The sequence below is a fragment of the Epinephelus fuscoguttatus genome, linkage group LG4 (assembly GCF_011397635.1).
Source record: "Epinephelus fuscoguttatus linkage group LG4, E.fuscoguttatus.final_Chr_v1".
NCBI lineage: Eukaryota > Metazoa > Chordata > Actinopteri > Perciformes > Serranidae > Epinephelus > Epinephelus fuscoguttatus.
Genome location: NC_064755.1, coordinates 16,703,683 through 16,721,812, shown reverse-complemented (window position 1 = coordinate 16,721,812; position 18,130 = coordinate 16,703,683). Strand labels below are relative to the sequence as shown.

The 18,130-nt window shown below is 41.6% G+C and overlaps 1 protein-coding gene across 1 annotated transcript; it reads right to left on the bottom strand.

The window, feature by feature from the left end:
* Window positions 1–550: 550 nt before the first annotated feature.
* Window positions 551–14,182, bottom strand: cry1b (cryptochrome circadian regulator 1b). Its single transcript, XM_049573415.1, has 11 exons — window positions 13,253–14,182; window positions 8,942–9,050; window positions 8,515–8,657; window positions 8,193–8,377; window positions 7,978–8,066; window positions 5,927–6,067; window positions 5,510–5,821; window positions 5,226–5,377; window positions 4,589–4,791; window positions 2,300–2,437; window positions 551–1,812 (listed from the first exon to the last, which is right to left on the bottom strand). Exons 1-11 carry the CDS (start codon window positions 13,408–13,410, stop codon window positions 1,730–1,732), a joined length of 1,713 nt encoding a protein of 570 aa, XP_049429372.1. The 5' UTR covers window positions 13,411–14,182; the 3' UTR covers window positions 551–1,729.
* Window positions 14,183–18,130: the final 3,948 nt, after the last annotated feature.

Genomic DNA, 18,130 nt, shown 5'->3' with positions numbered 1-18,130 from the left:
AGCTTCTCTCCACCCCGAGGCTGTCACAACAACACTGTGTGATCAGACAGCACAGCAACATGACTGCACGGTCACTCATTACCTGAAGATAATCTCATTTAGTCATACACTTCATCTCCAAGTATGAAAAGGTTAGTGCAAGCAGTCCTGGAATAACCTGAACTTCTATCAACATGTGATAGAAAAGAAGGTTATATAAGATAGATATAAAACAGATTAAGGTCTTATTTAAAAGAGGTTAATGTTGAACATTTCTTACCATATTTTTAAAAAAATGGTGGGGATATATGCACCTTTTAGGAAATGGGATAAAAGGTCAAACCCTATGGAAGATGATGTGATATGAGACACACTATCTCAAATTAATTGGCTCAAAGTTCCCACATACAGTGCCAATAAAGTGTAGCACCACCTCCTGGACTTTCTCATGTTTTATTGTTTAACAGCTTTGAGTCACAGTGGCTGATATTCGGCTTTTTAACACTGGTCAAACAGACTTCTGGTCCAAAGCACAGCACTCAAATATACCTCTATCTTTTAGACTTTTTAAAATGCCACACCCGTACCTTCATTCTTCTAGTAAAGATGTGAAATCAAATGAAAAATACAAACCAGAAGTATATAGCAATATTTCTGTCATTTATTGCCATGTCCATACAGCCATAATTTGATCATTTTTATACAAAAATAATAGATTTACTATCACATGGGAGACAAAAGCACATGCATTCACAGTAGAACTTTTTCAGTTTTGGTTACACGTTATTTACAAAAGGAGTTGTGAAACCACCAGGAGCAAATATACAAAAGTTGGAAATAAAAACAATAGGTATTTACAAAATATATGATGGCCTTTGTAAGGCCTGCTTTATTATCAAATTATAGATTTGCTTTTAATATCCATTACTACTGTACATGAGACCTTAGGGTCCTAAATCTTTGGAAAAAAAAAAAAAAAAGTTCTCACATTATTTACAGTCATGACAGAGTGACTTCATATTCTTAATATGAAATATTTGGGGGCTTTTTTTGTAAGAAAAGATACAGCTGTGTGTTATTCAGGTCACCTTATGTCAGTTGTGATGACAAAGCAAGTCATCCACAGGCTCCAGACTGTGTTACAGTTTACCATCAATCACATGGGAGTCAGATTTCAGATTTTGACGTTTTTGGGTAAGCAGTGCAGAGGCAGAAGGAGTCAGGTATTTGCTAAATTTTAAGTTCACCATCTATAAGAACTGATGTTTTTAATAATAATTTAATAATCAGCTGAATTACACAGTTTCATTCAGATAAAGTCCTGGGAGGCGTTGAGGCGTTCATGATAACAATTGGTGGTTCATAAGTTGTACAGTAACATACTTTAGTGGAAGACAATAGGTGGCCTCACACACCCTGATGTAAGGACCTTATAGATCACTTGTTTTTGCCTTTTACACCCTGCTGTTACGGGGCACTTTCTTTTCAATGTGAGCATTTTCTCTGATTTCATTCCTTGGCTCCTGAGACGTGTGATGTGTCTTCTCAGGAGACCAAGACATGTTACAGATATCTTGTACTGTAGGAGACCTTTAAACATAGTCAATAGTATCAGCTGGATCCATTGTGCCTCCTCTATGGTTGTTAGTTACAGTTAGTACTGCGTGTCAGCTGAGGGCATGGCAGGACAGGATGCTGACCAGATGATCCCGGCCGAGTGAGGGACCCTTTGTTTTCTGCCTTTTGCACGCTATTTGCTCTGCTTCCAGGATTTAGAGCTGCCTTTGGGTGAAGCCTCTTCACGGCGCCGCTTCTGCGTGGACTGTGCTCTTTCTGCATTAAAACATGATACACAAAATATACAAGAGACTATTTCATCCACTGCTTACATTTTGCTTTGTGAGTTGGATATAAAACCCACCACCATCATCAAATTCAACAGTGAAGTGAGTACATCTATGAAGCTATTACTTCCTTTTGCAGTGTAGAAACTTGACTCAGGGCGTTTTATTGCTATTCAATATTTCTGGCTTGTTTTTGGCAGAACAACAGTAGTTTGGTTATACTCTGTGATAAAGCCTTGCATTCAGTTACCAATTCTCAGAGTTCAACAACAATCCTGCAGGCCAGGGGCAGCAACATTTGATATCATGCAGCCAGCTGACCCAAGTCTCATGGGTATTAATTGTAGCCATGACTGTGCTGACTTTGAATAGATAATGTTAGTATCTTGCCTGCATTGTACAATTTCAAATGTTGTATTAACATACAAAAAACTGTATTTTAACCAATGACAATGTTAACCATCTAACAGACGTACCTGTTCGAGACGTTCCCTCGTATGTGGAGAAGCCTTCAGAGGACACTGCTGGACCTTGACTGGTTCCTGTGGTGACTCCTCCGACTGTACTGCCATTTGCACCATTGTTGGGATTGGCAGGTACTGTTGCCAGCAGGCCTGCAAGAGGACAAAAGCGTTGTTTGTGAAAATGATAAAGACACTCTGGCTCTTTATTTCCGAACTTATAAAACTGTTTGTGCATGTCTCAGGTGTTCTGGGGCTTGTATAGCAGCAAAACAGCAGAGCCATTACCAGGGTTTTATCTGCCACCTGCCTCTTATCAATCACCCAACAGGAGCATTTACCTTGTTGTGTATTCTAATGCAATATTGTATCACAGACCTATTCAATTGGCGGCTTGTGGGTCACATCTGGCACAGAGGCAATCTCCAAGAGGCCCGGCACACTTAAATCTGATATACCGATATGAGAAATATGTAAACTACATATAGTGTCTGAAGGTAGCTCACAAATGAGTCATCTCACTTCCTTCTCATCTCTGTTAATTTACACGTGCGGTGCAGATCGGGCAGGACATATGCATTGGTATATTAACACCTCTAATCATATCTTTCACAAATTAACATTCGCTCATGTGACACAGTTCGAACCACGCTTAGTAGCCTTTTAAAACATCTAGGCTGCGGCCGATTGCTAAAATAAACTGTGCTATGTTGTTCCTAAACACTAACTTGATCTCTGTGTTTGTATGGGAGACAGAGGGGAGAGGGAGGGAGGGAGGGAGGGAGATACTGGTAGAGACAGACAGAGTGTATTATTGGTTACTGTTATTATTCTGTGAATTAATAGCATTGATGTTCTTTTTAATTTGGTTTCTGCACTTTCAGATGTGACCAGGTCAGTTATGTGACCAATAAAAAGTGAAACAATAAACACTGCTATTTGTTACAACATTCATTTGCATTTGTTTAAAATTAATCATTACCACAAGCTAATAAAGGCTGCTTAAAAACCTACTTTTTCCGGCTTTTAAAATCCGGCCCAGTTGAATTTGTGATTGAATAGCCCTGTTGTGTAATGTGCATTCATCAGGCAAAACGATTTTCCTGAAGCAAACTGCACGTTAGCTTTTAAATTTACTGTCCATCATCGTGGTGTATGGAGTTGGGTCTCATAACACAGGCTTCATAGAAAATCCTGGAAAAACTATAAACAGACACAAGAATTACCCCTGCAGAGTTGTACGCCTCCGTCAACCAGTCAAGTTGCAGTTTAGATCCATGTCTGACCAGACTCATATATGGAGTGAAGACTTAGAAGGAATTTATTAAAAAGGTATTACGTGTACTTTATGGTGAAACGTGGATGCGTCACACAAATCTTCAACTCCGCAGCTGAGAAGATCTGTACAATCAGCACAGTTTCAAGGTAGACATCCTAGATTAGTGTCACCAGTTCACTATCTGACTAAATATCTCCCCTTCCGCTCCTGAGTTATGACGAATAATGGCCAGAAAACATTACGATGTCACAGTGAAGTTGACCTTTGACCTTTTGGATGTAAAATGAGATCACTTAGTTATTTAATCCTGTTAAAATTTATGTAAAAAGTTTTTCATAATTAGTATGAATTCTTGAGTTATGGCCAAAACATGTCTTGTGAGGTCACACTGACCATTAACCACCAAAATCACAGCGAATGTTTGTGCCATATTTGAAGAAATTTTCTCAAAGCGTTCTTGAGATATTGCATTCAAGTACTGGGACGGACAAGCTGACGGATTATCAACCTGTAAACATAATGCCTCTGCCGCCAGTGTGGAGGAATAAAATGTAGATCATCAGTGTAATTGGTCGGTGTAATTTCGCTAGAATTAAGTAGCAAGCCACTAGCAATGTGTTTGAAATTAATTTCTGATAATCTAAATGACTATTAACTCATTATTACTTCAAGACCAGGAAGGGCCAGCACCAGCAATAACTGCACAACAATCTTTCAATCTCATTTTTCACCGTACATCAGATATAATATTCTCAGAAAGCAATTATCCTCGCATTTTTCTGGCAATACAGAACGTGATTTTGTCCTGGGGAACAGCTGATTTTAATCGGCTATCTGTATTTTCCTCCTTCAAACTATTGTTAGTATATCGGCCATTAAAAATCTACCTCTCATAAAAAGACATCTTCTTTGAAAAATATATCTGTATAAATTTGGGTAGCATTCCAGATATTCAAAATAACATTAAACTGATGGCACGAGAGTGTGAGAGTTTGAGATGATCAGTATCTGCGTCATGTCCCTACCCAGTCCTCTGTAGCAGGAAAGCTGCTGGTAGATTTGCTTCATCCGCTCGATGTTGATGCGGCTGGCCTCGGCATGGTTCACCATGGGCCTGGGGTAGTGGACTCCTATGATGCACTTGGCTGCCTTCTGCACCTCCTCTGGGGCATTCCAAGGATCATAAATGTATTTGGCTGGAAAGCCCCTCAGTATGGGCAAATAGCGCCTGTGAGAAAAGGAAAGAATGAAGACAGATGGAGGACAAAAGATGGTGGAACATGATATAAGTTAAAGATGAGATGTTACAGATGTGCCACAGTAAATAAATTAATGATTAGCCACCAATAATACTGTTACTGACAAATACTGTCTGTGAAAGCTCATCCTTTTATTCTTTTTTTTCCAGTGACATTGGCACTGAAAATTAGGCCACATAATATGTATCACTGTTTAAACAGCAACTTGGTAACTACACATGACTGGATCATGACAACCATGATTAGTCAACCTCTCCCAACCGAGGCTACAAAAGACCACAAGCTAATCAAACAATTTTTTTCCCATCTGAAATGACTGCAGGGCAGAACAAATACCCACGACAACATCAGCTTCTGAAAGGAGCTTTCATATTCATGTTTGCAGATGAAAGTACTGACTGACCGTATGTAGTCCCCATTGGGGTCTGTGCGTCGTCCAAATCCCACGGGGCAGTAGCAGTGGAAAAACTGCTGGAAAAAGGAACTGCAGGAGAGCCACATCCAGCTGCCAGCATTTACACTCCAGTCTGCGTCTATAAGCAACTCTTCAAACACCTGAACAAGACATGGACAGTTAAAATAAAGCACGGTAGTGATTGTTTTATTCTTTTATCAATAACTGTGGTGACTGATGAAAAGTCTGCACCTTTTGTTCTTGGACACTTGGTCATTTTTGTCTGCTCTTACCTTCATGCCTTCCTCCCAGCTGACCCAGAGGTCTCCCCTGGTGAGAAAGCAGGCCACAGCGTGCCTTGCCAAATGATGGATCCACCCCTCTTGCCTCAGCTGGGTCATGATGGCATCTATCCAGGGAAAGCCTGTCCGTCCCTCCGCCCACTTGGCCAGTGCCTCTGGGTTTCGGTCCCAAGGGATCTGGACGCAGACAGGGTTTCCATCCATCTTGTCAAAGCAAGGGTTGTTGGTGGCAGTCGTGTAGAAGAACTCCCTCCACAACAGCTGGCCATACAGGGACAGTGGTGGGCTGCTGTGCTTCTTGACCTGATAGGAGAGAGCACCAACATGGCATCAACATGAAACCAATCTGAGTGAAAACAAAACATGATAAAACTTAAAGAGGATTAATGTTTGCAATGTCATTCGTACCTTCCTGTAGAGATCAGTAAGCTTGAAGTAGAAGAGCCGACAGGAGAGACATCCAAAGCGCAGGTAGGGGCTGAGGCCTGTGGGGCTGGCCAGCAGGGAGTTGGCATTCATACGTGGACGTTCAAAGTTTGCCACCCATGCCTGAAAAAAAGGTGGTCAGTCAGCTTTAGCTATGGGTTGGGGGTTAGGGTGAGATGTGCAGTCCCTTCCTTGTCCATTTGTCCACTTTACATTTGGTTCTGTCTTTGTCATTGTTATCTAACAAACAGAGGAACATTAACCAGATCGGCTCTTTTTCTACCATTTTTTCAGTTCAATTGATTTTCCTGCCTCTACATTATGTCTTTGACATTATGTGTTTGCCACACCTGCTATTCATAAACTGTTGAGCCTTCATCAGTCAAAACATAGCACTGAGATTGCTCTGGTCACAGTCACAAGATACCTACGGTTATCCTCATCCTTTTTGACTTCAGCAGCGCTGCCTTTGACACACTCATCATATGCCTCACATCCACCCTTGGTATTACTGGCACAGCTCTCTCCTGGTTCAAAGCCTACCTCTCTGACAGGCATCAATTCATCTCAATCCACAACTGCAAATTAACCATAGTTCCTGTCACCCATGATGTCTCCCAGCGTTTGATGCTTGGTCCCCTTTGTTTTAATCCTTTACATGCTACAACTTGGACGGATCCTCCGCCACCATAACCTCAAGTTTTGCTGTTGTGCCAAAGATACCTAACCCGACCTCTCCTCCCAGACCATCACTGCTGCCGCTCACTCCACTCTCACCACCTGCAAAGAAACTTTCTCAAACTCAACTGCAATGAGTCAGAAATCTTGGCCCTGATCCCCTTACCTGCCCTACCCAGGATTTCTCACTCAATATTGATGGCTCCATAGTCACCCCTCCACTTAAATCCACAACCCTGGAGTCATTCTTAATCCCACCCTTTTGTTCCTGCCCCATGCCAACCACATCACCAAAACGGCCTTCTTCCACCTCTGCAACACTGCCTGCCTCCGACCCTCACTGTCACCTACTGCTGCAGAAACACCCATCCACGCACTTGTAACATCCAGACTTAACTACTGCAGCAGTATCCTCTATGGTACCACAAATAACTCCAGCAGATACAGAACTCTGTACTCTCTCTACTTACAACTACCTGCTCAAGTGACCACATCCACCCAGTCTTCCATGACCTCAACTGGCTCCCAGTGAACCACAGGATAAACTTCAAGATTCTACACACCACCTAAAAGGCCCTCAACAACCTGGCTGCCCCTAACTTTCCAACTGAATCCACAAGCAAACACCCTACAGGTACCTCTGTTCAACTGAGGTCAACTTCCTGCAAATCCCCAGGACCAAGCGCTGAACCTGGAGTGACAGGGCAGTCTCAGCCCCGCCATCTCTCTGTGGATCTCATTACTAAACCACACCAAAAATGCCCCCCATTGACATCATTCAAAAAGGCTCAAAATCCACGTCCTCAGACTTGCCTTCCTCAGTACCACATATTATATGTCAACTTGTTTGAAATTGTGAATCTAACAGTGCTCCTTGTCATTGTTAATTTTTTGTGGCCAGCTTTCACCAACATATATATACAAGGGAGCTAAATCTATTTTATATCTCTCCACATTTAGCACACTTTGTTCATTCTGACAACAGCTGCTGTGTCAGTGAGAAAACTGTTCCAGGGAAGTGGGGAAGCATCGGTGCTCTGCTGACTAGTCCATTTTTTAAAAATGGAGATAAGTCAACACACCAAAGAGTGATTTTTTTTCAGAGCTTTTACTATCTATTGCAAAATGTACACTCATATTTTGATGTGTAAAGTCCAGATGCTGATTAATAATGTGTCAGGCTTTCTTTGACATCTCTGTCATCAGAATGCGGTATGCATGTGACCTTCAGGAAGTGGAGAACATAACTGTATGTTATTGAATGTGACTCAGTTAAGTGTTTATATATTTGTTATGACTTCAGCTAGGTGAGCGGTTATTTCGTGCATATATTGTATTATAAAATGTCTTTTTACCTTCCTCTCCAGATGCCGCTCTAGCCTCATGAGGGCTTCTGTTTCTCCACCTGGCCACACTGCTGTGGTCAGGCCCTCCGTCTCAAAACCTGAAAGAGAAAAATATACAAGTATAGACTGTGACGCTGAGATATATGCTGGATAGCATGTGTGTCCATATACCATGAGCAGTGCATTCATGCACACAACAAACTTACAAGTGAAGAAAAACTTACCAAGCTCCTCCAGGGAGGGCACCCCAAACTTGTCATCATGGTCATCACTGATGGGTGTGGCACATGTTCCGAGAACGTCCAGAGTGATGGTCTCTGCAGGCATCTCCACAGCATCCATACGGTTGATGAGGGCCTGGAAGCGCTTGTACGTGAGAGGAGACTGACCATCATTGAGCTCTATGATCCTTTAGAAAAGAAAAATGGAAAAAGGAATCAACACGAGCCTTCACACAATCACAAAGCAAACAGTAACAATTCACATTGCTTCAAACAGGTTTATTATTAGGGGATCTGCTTGAATTAATACTGCATAGTCACTCACTTGTCCAGATTGTAGAGGGTGTGTGCAGTCCGCACCATGACCTCTACCCCAGCCTCGCAGGCTAGTTTTTGGATGGCAGCATCGCGTTCTTTGCCAAACGGCTCAGAGTCATACTCATAAGATAAACGGTTGATCTGCCATTCCTGAGGAACAACACATACACACAGTTTTAGTCTGTGAGGGGATGCATGTAAAAGATGGACTGACAGAGTGGCAGAGACCATGATGTGTAAGTATCTTAGACATACTAAACTTCTATGGAATCAATTTGGACGGCCACTGCATAAGTTCACTGAAGTATCAAAATCCTGCATTGCTTTTTTTCAGCCTCTGCTCAATAAGCTGTAAAATAATTTAAAGGTACAGGTTGTTTCAGAACAAAGCTAAGTATATAACTACATCTTCCACTCTATCCCATCACTCATACCTTAAAAATCCGAGGGAAGACATCTGTGGGCTGGCCTCTGATGACAAACAAGCGGGAGTTGAGTTTGCGCAGGCTGGCATCCAAGTCCTCTAAGCACTGCAACAAAAACCTGGAACCAAACAGACAGAGGGATCAATTAAGTGATTATATGGCTGAGATGAGTTCTCACCAGATATCACCCTCACACAAAATGCAATAATGAGCTGAACTGAGGATCTGAACAGACTACTGGGGGGAAGAGTGGGAGTCACACAGGTAGCATCCCAATGGCACAGCAATGGCTGTGTGGCCCCCTGATTGTACTTAAAGATTAAGATTGGTTATTCAACTGTTGCTTCATTAAGACTAAGTGCCTCAGACTGCTGCTTCACATGCGTAGCAGTTTAAATTAATTCAGCCATACATCTGTAAATACAGAAAGCTAGAACACTGAGACTTACAGTTTATGACCATGCCGGCCGTCCTGTGAAGCTAAAATACTGCATTACCCAAAGCAACTGAATTAATCCCATCTCTTGAGAATAACAAAGTTAACTACCACCAGCAATACTGCAGGCAACAATCATTATTGTTAGTTATTTTGACAACACAGTATTTAGAGAAAGAATCACTTTGGTTATTTTTTTGATCAAATATAACATTAAAAGACATAATTTTCAGGTTCAGCTGCCAAAGGTCATAAAACTGAAACTGTAACACACTGAGTTGTGTTAAAGAACTTTAGAATAAATCACTGAGCGTACAACTAATTTAACTTCAACTGAATATACTCTGGATTATTAAATTGATGTTTACATATTTTCCAGTCACTAATATGAACAGCCATCCACTAGCATCAACATGAGAATACCAAAAGTGTGAAGAGTTCATGAAAATGCGTAGATTCAAGTGTTTTAGTGTGAACAGGCTGCCCTCTCCTGGTGAAATCTTTTTACACACACTGTCGACCATAGACCTCTTACACAATGTTACCATGAACAGCAGCAGACAGACAACTAGTTTTAACACAATGGATAATGTGCCATCTATGGGTGAGAGGACTTTATGACATTTATTACAGTGACAGGCAGAAAACATAAAAGTGCTTTCATGTATATGATATATGTTTTAGTGTTTAAATCAACCCTTTTCTCCGTAATACATCCACGCAGCACAACCACAACAAACCAGAACAGTCAAAGCATCTTTTACACAGATTTTATGAAAGTGTGAAAAGCTCTTTTATTAAAGCTCTATGCCACTTGACTAATTTTATGCTGCTTTATTTGCCTTGTCATTAATAATGGATTTATTATTATTCGATCAATGGACCATTTTGTCTTCATTTTTTGAAACAGATGAGTATCAAGTATCGGTTCAAAATACATAGAAACCATGGATTTTTTTTAATGAAGCTCTGCCTCTCGATTTAGTTTTTTTTGGGTCTCTGATTCAACTTCAAGCCTCGGATGAACAAAAGGCTTCTATTTATTAAAAATGTGGTGTAACCAATAGTATCGTAAAAGGAACAGAGTCTCTTGTGTAATAAACATGAATACTGATCAAAAGACTCTCCATCTGAAGATTGGATAAACTGTAAAACTACCATTTTCCTGTCCTGGGTTTTATTTAACATTTGTTATTACAAATGAATGATTCAATTATTCCACACTAACACTCTGCGTGCCCATCTACATTAATACACGGCAACAGCAGCAGTAATTTCAATGCACTGACCAGTTTACGATGCTTAGGTATGTCTACGCATTACAACTGAGAGAGCACTGCCATACAAAGGTCAACTGATTCAGACAGAGCGAAGTGGTGCTGTTGTATACAGAAACTAAGCACTTATTCTGACCGCCAGTAAACTTCGAAAAAGCTGTCTGACAGCCCATTTTAATGTTCAAAAAACCTGAACAATATGGACGTGTAATGATCGAGCAAAAGTTTGCACATGGTAAATGAGGTGGTGTATTTGACTAAAAAGATGGGTGGAGTGGGAAGTCTGGTAAGTGTGTCTGTGTGTGTGTTGAATGTAGGTCAAACCAGTGCGGGTGCATGATGTAATGACCGTAACAACACACTGACCCAATTTCTCAGCCCTCCGTTCAGGTCTGAGCAGCAGAGCTAGTAAGCGGGAAAAAAATGTAATGTCATTGTGGTAAGGCAGGCTTACTGTCTGGAGCCTTTACATGTCCTCTCACAACATGAAGGTCAAAGTTATTTCCACCCAAATAAAGAACATTATGGACTGCTGTCCACTGAATTCATGAAGATACTTCAGTAACTGTACAGTGGTACAATATGAGACCACTGATATAATGTGCCATCTGAACATGAAAAGAGATTCAGGGAAATATTATATATCTCTTTATATTGTATGTTTATCATTTCTATTAATTGTATTTCAGCAGGATTATGTCCTTGTCTACAGCAAGTTCCAAAGCTACTAGATGGCTAACTGATACAGTCATGACAAAGAAACAAAGAGAGACTGATGAATCATCACTAATACTGGCAAAACTCAACCTGCCCTAAACTACCAAATTCACTGTATGTAAATGCAAGAGCGGCTAATTGTAAAACACTCCAAGTCAACATTTAACATCTTGTATTTCTCAGTGCAAAGCCAAAACAAACAAGGTATTCATACTTGTTTTTACCATTACCCACAATGACCTAGAACTGGCTCAGGTCAATATCACTGATGATTACACTACAGCTGCAGACAACATAATGTATATTGATCGAGTCTATGAGTCGCTGCCAGTTTTTCTTGTGATACAACCCACTCATACAGCTGAGTAGAAAGGCAAGCCTGACATGTCTGCTATAAAAAAGAACAGCTTTGATATCACATAAGACAGCAAACAAATATCTTGAGAAATTATAGGCCATCAGAACTGACAGTGATTTATATGAATGGGCACTTAGTGGTTTGCTGATGTTGAATGGCGGCCAAACTGAGCTTCCTGACACACAATATGTATATGTGTACATTGGCATCTTGGCAGTAACACTAAACAAAGTCCAAAGGTGCATTACATAGATACCTGCTGGTCCTATTCAAAATCACGAGGACTTCAAATGAATGATTTCTGAATGTCTATAGGTTTGATGTTACCACAGGTTTCATTCAGTAAACCGTATGCAAGGTTAGTTAAGGTTACAGCTCCTATTGAGCAGGACTACCACTGGCATAGTAGAGGGTATATGAAGGAAAATGGGGCATACCCATCTCTTTTTTCTGGCTGTTTACAGTATACCCCACTATCAGCCAAAAAGCTGTTGGAATAAAGAGCAAAGTGTACCCACCTCCTCCTCAGTAACCTACTAGTTATTGATCTGGTAATACACCCACCTCATCAACTACTACTACAACTATTTTTTTGATTCTACGTGCAACTCAGGGGCAAGTGACTGACCATTGAAACTTCCACATGACAATATCCCAAGAATACACTTGGTAAAACACAGTCTATATCTGAAGTCTATTAGCCTACTATTCATTGTAGAGCTATCCAATTTATCAAGCGACAATTACATCCTATATGTGGATTTAGATTAAGTTAAAATGCGACATAACAAGTAGTGATAGAGTGATGGTCACTAAACTAGTGCAATCATGTATTAAGGATGAAATAGATAATGTGCATCTTTATGACCAACACACACAACATGATTTGGAGGCAACCATAGAGTATGTCGTCTGTTACAGGGGCCTAATTAGATTGATCAAGTGTTTTCAGTTAGATACAGGCTACAGGGGAGTAGGCTTGGTTTCAAAATTGGGGGGAAACATGTGAAATGGGGGGTTTGGGGTCCTGCAAAGGAAAATTTTGAGTGTCAAACACTTGATTTCTTGTATTCTGGTGAACATTCAGTATGAATTTGTGCCTTATTTGCATAAATGTATGATGGAAATATGTTTGTTTTTTGAAATATTGAGGGGGGGTCAGGGGCATCGCCCCTGAAATCTGCACCTCATGAACAGCTTAAGGGTAGGTTATTATTGCTTTGAAAAATTCTTTTTAAACATCTTTCACACCAGTTATATCCATTAATTCCTGATTGCACAGTATTTACAAAGAATGTACAAAAGTATTGCACAGGATTGAACCAGAACTGGAAACATATGGCCCATTTGGACATTTGGGAGGTAGTTAAGTCAGTCAGTGTAAGTGGGGGATCTTCAGATGGATAAGCAGTAAGAGTTTAATTTGGCTGGGGTTGAGGTGCAGTAATGATACATAATCTGTTAAACCCTCCACCCACCTATCACTCCCTCTGGCATTCATTTCTTTTTACAATCCCTGTAACAGCCCTTACCTCCACCTGTTGATGCCCACATTGGAGGACCCTGCGAACCAAGGGTCCAGGATGTAAACGCAGCGCAGTGTGTCCGCATCCCGGATAGAGTCCCTTAGAGACGGGTTGTCGTGCAGCCGCAGCCCCTTCCTGAACCAGTGGATGGTGTTGACCACCATGTCGCCCGCCTCCTTTATGAATCCCCGGTGGGGTTAGAAAGAGGGGATGGGGGTCCCCAAAAAAACAACAAAAAACACGCCCTCTTACGTTGTTTTTGTAGCAAAACAATCAAATGTCCACTCACGCCTGAGGAAGAAATAGCTTTTTAACCTTGGTAGTGGTTGATAGAGTTGTGTTAAGGGTTTGTTCAGTCTTAACCTTGCTCCATGAATTTATCCCCAGAGTTGAGTCTCCTGACCAGCGGTGGCTGCATGTGTGACAGCAGGTACCCACAGCAGACGCGATAAACACGATCGATAAACAACTCTTGTTTTCGCTAGTAGCAACGATGAAGTGAGCACATCTTCCAACAATAACTTCCGAAGATACGCGTTTTCGTCCAGAAGAGATATTTCAGTTGTTTTTATTTTTGTTAGCTCTCGCACGAGGCGCGGGGGAAGCTCATGTATCACAAGCTCGTAAAAAGTACAAACGGGCGAATACTTCCGGGTTTTGCTGCAATATAACGTTAGTCTACACAAAGTTAACTCAAACTACAACCTCAATAACACGGTAAATAACGCGAATAAACCGTAACGACTCGTAAACCTATCTGACACACAAGACCTCATTTCAGTGACATCCCCACCCACCCGAGATACGCAGGGAGAAATGCAGCGCTCTGATTGGTCAGAATCAACCGTTATACAACTGTTTCTCCGTCACGTTCCCATAATGTGCTTTCCTTCCACTGCTAATACGCCCTGTATGGCTGCTTCTAATCAACAAAATGTCGATGTTCAGACGTGTCCGCTTAATATTTTGCCTCAGGATTCACTTTTTGGGAGCAGAAGTCAAAAACAAGCCCTTAATGTGTAAAATAAACGCAGCTAATCGGAGGCTCTGGATTGTGTTACGCGGTACACCCACAAGTACCCGGATGAACACATGCAGTACGGCGAGGTCTGGCTCGAATTAGGTGTGCTCGATTTAACGCAGGGGCCACACCGCTCACATTGCAACTGTGCGTTTGGTATGAGCACAGCCAACCCCCCCCCCCCCCACACACACACACACACACTCCGCAGCGATAATCTGCACCAATGAGTGAGCCACGTTAAATTACATAAAGGAGTAAATTGGGATAATGAAGCTACAGCTGCTAATGTAACAGGGCTATTGTTGTTTGCCGCAGTTATAAATAAGACACTACAGCAAACAATAACTAGCCTATAAAATATGTAACTATTTTGGACATGTCAACAAACGCACCCAGTATCCTTAATAAGCACCAGCACCTTAGACTGATTGTTTGACCTGTTCAGTGAGGTTGTCTATGGAAAGGAGTATCTGACTACTAGCCTAATTAAATGTATTTAAAGGAGTTTTATTTTAATATTGTGCTTACAGCTGTTGCATAATAACAGTAAAAAAGGATAGACACCAGGTTCCATTTTGTCCTAGTGGTTGCTGTTTTCTGATTTGTCTCTCGACCTTCATCACAGAAAATACATCTCTCTTTGTGAAAATCAAGGAATAAAAACTAGTAACCTCTGATGTAGGTTGGACTTACTCTTTAAAGCTTCAGTGTGTAAGATTTAGTCAAAATGGCATTGACTTTAGTGGCAGAAATGGAATATTACATAATAAGTGTAAATTGGAACTGGAATTTCTCAATTATGGGATCAATAAAGGTGTATCTTATCTTAAGTATGTTTTCTTTAGTGTATAATCACCTGAAAATAAGAATTATCCTGTTGTTATAGGGCCCTGGCTCCAAGGAAGTGTGCCAAGCTTTGAAGCCAACTTTCGTAGTGTCCAAACAGAAGAACTGACATTTCTGGGGTCTGTCACGTGATGCCATTGGGCCCAAAAGACTTTTTCCCATAGACTGACATTGGAAAAGTGACATCTATAACAGTGGTTCCCAACTGGTGGGTCAGGGTCCAAAAGTGGGTCGCGGGTCCATTTTGAATGGACTGCGAGTGACTTGCGAACATATCAGCTTTGCAAAAAAACACATTTTATTTTCAAGTACATTGAATTTCCAGTGGGCGGCACGGTGGTGTGGTGGCTCTCGCCTCACAGCAAGAGGGTTGCCGGTTCGATCCCGGGCATGGGAGCCCTTCTGTGCGGAGTTTGCATGTTCTCCCCGTGTCAGCGTGGGTTCTCTCCGGGCACTCCGGCTTCCTCCCACAGTCCAAAGACATGCAGATTGGGGACTAGGTTAATTGATAACTCTAAATTGTCCGTAGGTGTGAATGTGAGCGTGAATGGTTGTCTGTCTCTATGTGTCAGCCCTGCGATAGTCTGGCGACCTGTCCAGGGTGTACCCTGCCTCTCGCCCGATGTCAGCTGGGATAGGCTCCAGCCCCCCCGCGACCCTCAAGAGGATGAAGCGGTTAGAAGATGAATGAATGAATGAATGAATGAATGAATGAATGAATTTCCAGCACAGAGCTTTTATTCTGAAGTGCCGTGTCCTGCTGTAGACTGAGTGAATGAGGGACAGCTACTTAACAGAGACAGTAAACACATTTGAGATGTGGCCAAACACAAGTATGACACTGAATATATTCAACTCTGTGGACGTTGAGTTAGTGACTACGGAGGGATCGGGCCCCCTGCTTGGACCAGTTGGGAACCACTGATCTATAAATCAGTGGATACATTTTTTTAATGTCACAGCCCCCACAAAATGACTTGTTTTTCTATTAAGAATTAATCTGCTGGTCTAATAACATTTCAGAAGTCTACAAGAGCCATAAGATTAAATTATTTTATCCCCATTCAAGGTAGGTGAGCACTAAGCGGCCATGCTTGGCGGCCCTAAGTCTCTAGTACGCCTGCTGTATGGGCCCAATTATAAGGAAGCAGCGCTGATCATCTGCTTTATTGGCGTCATGCACCACTGAGCAACTTTCATGGGAACGATTGGGGCCCTGCTGCCAATGCTGCATCTAGGTCTCTAAATACATCCATAATGGGTCGTTGTCTACAGAGTCCACCATGTGGCACAACCATGTATCACAGTAGCCTAGAACAGACAAACCGAACACTGGACTTTAGATAGGGCCATTGCGTTTTCATGTCGGCCACAGAAGTTAGCAGCCCCTCCACACAGCCAAACAGTGTCAGAAAAACGTTAATGCAAAACTTCTTTATTCAGTGTTTTTAACGGTCTAAATCACCAGGTATGTTTGTCTTGAAGAGGAAGAGACCTAAGCAGATAATTCGGCTCCTAGTAAAAATCTCCTGAACATGTTATCAGATAAAAAAGGTGAGCACACATTAGCAGGTGCTGTGCTAGCGGCCTGTCTGTGATGAGCTGAGCATGCTGCTTTACTCAGTGTTTTAAATAACATTGTGAGCATACGTGATGGCAAATCAGGCAATATTTGATTTATATTTGCTTTGTTACATTTGTTGCATAAGTTATTGCATTTTTAAGTGTAACTGCCTCCGTACTGAATGTTTAATGTTACTCACACTCTGTTTTCTACAAGGGGTAACACAAATACTTTTATGAAAAATTATGTAACCTGTTCCTCCTCCTTTAAAACACACAGAAATACCACTTCAAGAAGAAAGAGAATGTGCTGTGCTGATGAGAGGGACATACTGTATCACCCTGAAGCAGGATGTCAAATAATATTATGTCCACAGACGCAGGCTTGTGGAGCTACACAGTATATCTACTATTATAGAAAGTATCTACCTGTACGGGCTTTTAACTTCCTCGCAGCATTGCACCTGACAGTTCCTCTTTCTGTTGTAGTCATCTAGAATAGGCTAATGGGAAAACAGATCAGCTTGGCTTGAAACTGCCTGCTCAGTGATTCAGAAACTGAGGTCTAACAATAAACAGCATAGCTTAATGTAAGGCAGTAAAGTCTGCACTGTAGCTTTCTGTCTGGAGGCTATCTTTTTCAGCTGCACCAGAAACTGCCTTAGTGGCCTGGTGTTCCCAGACCGCACATCTCTCTCTCTTCTGGAGTAAATTATGGTGGATGTGCGTGTAAAGCAGTAGCATGCTGTTTTCTCGGGGCATACCCTGGCTTTCCAGAATCCCACAGTCAAAATGGTTAGCTCAGGCCATCATACTGTAGACGATAGGGAGGGTGATGGACCGCAAGTCTGCAGTGGATCAGCTTCTGGGTTTGTGCTGATAGTCTGCGGTTGATCTGCAAATTATTAGCCAATGTATGGTGGCATTTTCCATTCTCCACCTTCTGCTAACTTCTCAATAATACAGCTACTATCTGATCAACCTTTTCTGACCTCTTTGCTTTTTCCAAAAGCAAATTTAATTAAATTCTCACTCCACTCAATAGGGTAGAATTTAAGTAATGTTTTGTTCTGATTGCTCATGTCAAGGACTCCAGTTCTCCAGTAGTTCCACCATAAACAAGCTTGGCTGTGTTGAGTTACTTGCAATTGCATGTAGCTTTGCAAGTGGACACTAGATGGCAGTCTTAACCAGGATTGTTTTTGAAAGGCCTTGGAATCCCCTTTATCAGATTATTTAACATTTTCCCTTTTTTCACTCATTTATTTTGTCTTTCATTTCTGTTTTCTCGTTTTCAAGAGCATGAGTGTTCTTTCCCTTTTAAGAATTTGTTTCAAGGTTTTTATTTGCACTTGTACTTGTTAGAGCAGTCACAGCTTTGGCCACTGACTGACTTTGGCACAAAGAGTAGGTTGCAGCGATACTGGCCAACATGTTCAGTGTTCAGTCAG